The sequence below is a fragment of the Helianthus annuus genome, chromosome 2 (assembly GCF_002127325.2).
Source record: "Helianthus annuus cultivar XRQ/B chromosome 2, HanXRQr2.0-SUNRISE, whole genome shotgun sequence".
NCBI lineage: Eukaryota > Viridiplantae > Streptophyta > Magnoliopsida > Asterales > Asteraceae > Helianthus > Helianthus annuus.
This window is the reverse complement of record NC_035434.2, coordinates 125,743,913-125,746,094: the sequence shown is the minus strand read 5'-3', so window position 1 is coordinate 125,746,094 and position 2,182 is coordinate 125,743,913. Positions and strand designations below refer to the sequence as shown.

The following is a 2,182-nucleotide window of genomic DNA, read 5'->3' as shown; positions in this document are numbered from 1 at the left end:
TGAGGGTGAAGGAGATATACAAGAAGGCAAAAAGGGAAGCGAAAAAGGCGAGACCGAGGCAAAAAACACATCATATAAACACATGTATGAACGTTTGGAAATGAAAGAGGGGGAGCTTGACATGTTCAAGATTCCTAAAGCTAGGGAGTGAAGAAGACAAGATCTAGGAGTAGTAAAGTTTATCAAAGGAGAGGATGGACGTGTTTTGGTCAAGGCACATGACATTAAGTTGAGATGGCAAACCTACTTCCACAATCTTTTCAACAACGGAAGGGCATACCAACAAGATAGCGGCAATCCCATGACTCAAAGGCGACAACGGAATAATTGCTACTGTAGGAGGATCACACATGAAGAGGTGAGGATGGCACTTAGGAAGATGGGAAGAGGCAAGGCAGTGGGTCTGGATAACATACTGATTGAGGTGTGGAAGTGTTTGGGGGAAGAAGGAGTCCGATGGTTAACATTTTTGTTCAATCTTATCTTCAAGACTGGAAAAATGCCAGATCAATGGAGGAGTAGTGTCGTGGTGCCTTTATACAAGAATAAAGGAGACGTCCAGTGTTGTGGGAGCTACAGAGGAATCAAACTGCTAAGTCACACTATAAAGCTCTGGGAGAGGATAATTGAAACTAGAATTAGAAGAGAAACTCAGGTTTCAATAAATCAATTTGGATTCATGAAAGGGGGGTCTACTACAGAAGCGATACATATTCTAAGAAGGTTGATGGAAAAATATAGAGCGAGGAAGTAAGATTTACATATGGTGTTTATCGACCTTGAAAAGGCATATGACACTGTCCCACGCCAACTGATTTGGGATACTTTGGAAGGTCGAGGGCTACCTGGGAAGTATATAGACATAATTAAAGGATACATACGATAGAACAGAGACTAGTGTCCGCGCCCCTGTAGGGGATACAAACTCCTTTCCGGTGGATGTAGGACTCCATCAAGGGTCTGCGTTGAGCCCTTTTCTTTTTGCGGTTGTCTTGGATGAGTTGTCCAAGCTGATCCAGGAGACAGTTCCGTGGTGCATGCTTTTTGCAGACGATATTATGTTGATTGCAGAGTCTAAAAAGTGCTGAACGAGAGGGTAGAGGAGTGGCGAGTAGCTTTAGAGAGCAAGGGCCTAAGAATTAGTCGATCTAAGACTGAGTATCTACAGTGTGATTTCAGTGGTCTAGCTGATGACGATAACACCCAAATCACCATTGAGGATCAATTAGTCCCGCAGGCAACTAAATTTAAGTAGCTCGGGTCGTTTGTACAAAGAGTTGGTGACATAGATAGTGATGTAACCCATCGCATACAGGCTGGCTGGTGTAGATGGAGGGCATCCAGAGGGGTATTGTGCGATAGGAGGTTCCCATCTAAACTAAAGGGAAATTTTTACAGGGTAGCAATTAGGCCTGCTATGCTATATGGAACAGACTGTTGGGCTATCAAGAAGAGACAAGCGCGCAAAATGGAGGTGGCAGAGATGAGGATGCTGGGGTGGATGTGTGGAAACACAAGGTTAGATCGAATAAGAAATGTAGTTTTTATGGAAAGATTAGGAGTGGCTAGTATATCGCATAAGATTAAGGTGGGGAGATTGAGATGGTTTGGACATGTGAAGCGGAGGGAAACGACGGCACCAGTTAGAGTAGTGGAAAATCTCACTGTGGAGGGGAAGAGAGGAAGAGGTAGACCCAAACTGGCCTGGGATGAGCAAATTAGGCATGACTTATTAGAGTTGCATCTTTATGAGGACATGGTCCAATAGGACTTCGTGGAGGCATAGAATTAGGGTTAAAAACTCCTAGAATATATTGTAGTAGGGTCTTAGGTGTATTTAGGGACGTAGATTTTTCTTATCTTTTAAGTGACTTTACAGGTGATTGTCTTCTTGTGTTTATACCCATATAATGTTGTATGCTATCATACATGTTTTGCACTACATTGTGTCAAAATGTGATCACTTTCTTGGTATGTTGGTATGTTGTGTGTTGGTATACTCTCTGACTTCTTATTTATATTATATATATATATATATAGGGGACCGCTAAAATGAGAACCACCTTGAGTTGTAAGAACTATGAGAACTACACCATACGGGGCGGGGGGGACCAAATTTTTTTTCATAAACGTAGATGTGTGTATTATAAACACATTTGTAAAAAAAAATTCAAAAAAAAAA

General features: G+C 41.9%; 1 protein-coding gene across 1 annotated transcript; it reads left to right on the top strand.

Annotated features, from left to right (window-relative positions):
* Positions 1 to 301: 301 nt before the first annotated feature.
* On the top strand, positions 302 to 1,768 carry LOC110942633. The gene is made up of 3 exons (XM_022184408.1): positions 302 to 750; positions 1,180 to 1,237; positions 1,316 to 1,768. The coding sequence occupies exons 1-3, from the start codon at positions 302 to 304 to the stop codon at positions 1,766 to 1,768; spliced, it is 960 nt and encodes a 319-aa protein (XP_022040100.1).
* Positions 1,769 to 2,182: the final 414 nt, after the last annotated feature.

What these genes read in the sequence shown, in the direction of transcription:
- LOC110942633 (XM_022184408.1), top strand. Translation starts at nt 302, where the DNA reads ATGACTCAAAGGCGACAACGGAATAATTGCTACTGTAGGAGGATCACA. An exon ending in GAAAAATATAGAGCGAGGAA is followed by an intron (nt 751 to 1,179) that starts GTAAGATTTACA and finishes GTGTGATTTCAG; the next exon opens with TGGTCTAGCTGATGACGATA. An exon ending in AGGATCAATTAGTCCCGCAG is followed by an intron (nt 1,238 to 1,315) that starts GCAACTAAATTT and finishes CATCGCATACAG; the next exon opens with GCTGGCTGGTGTAGATGGAG.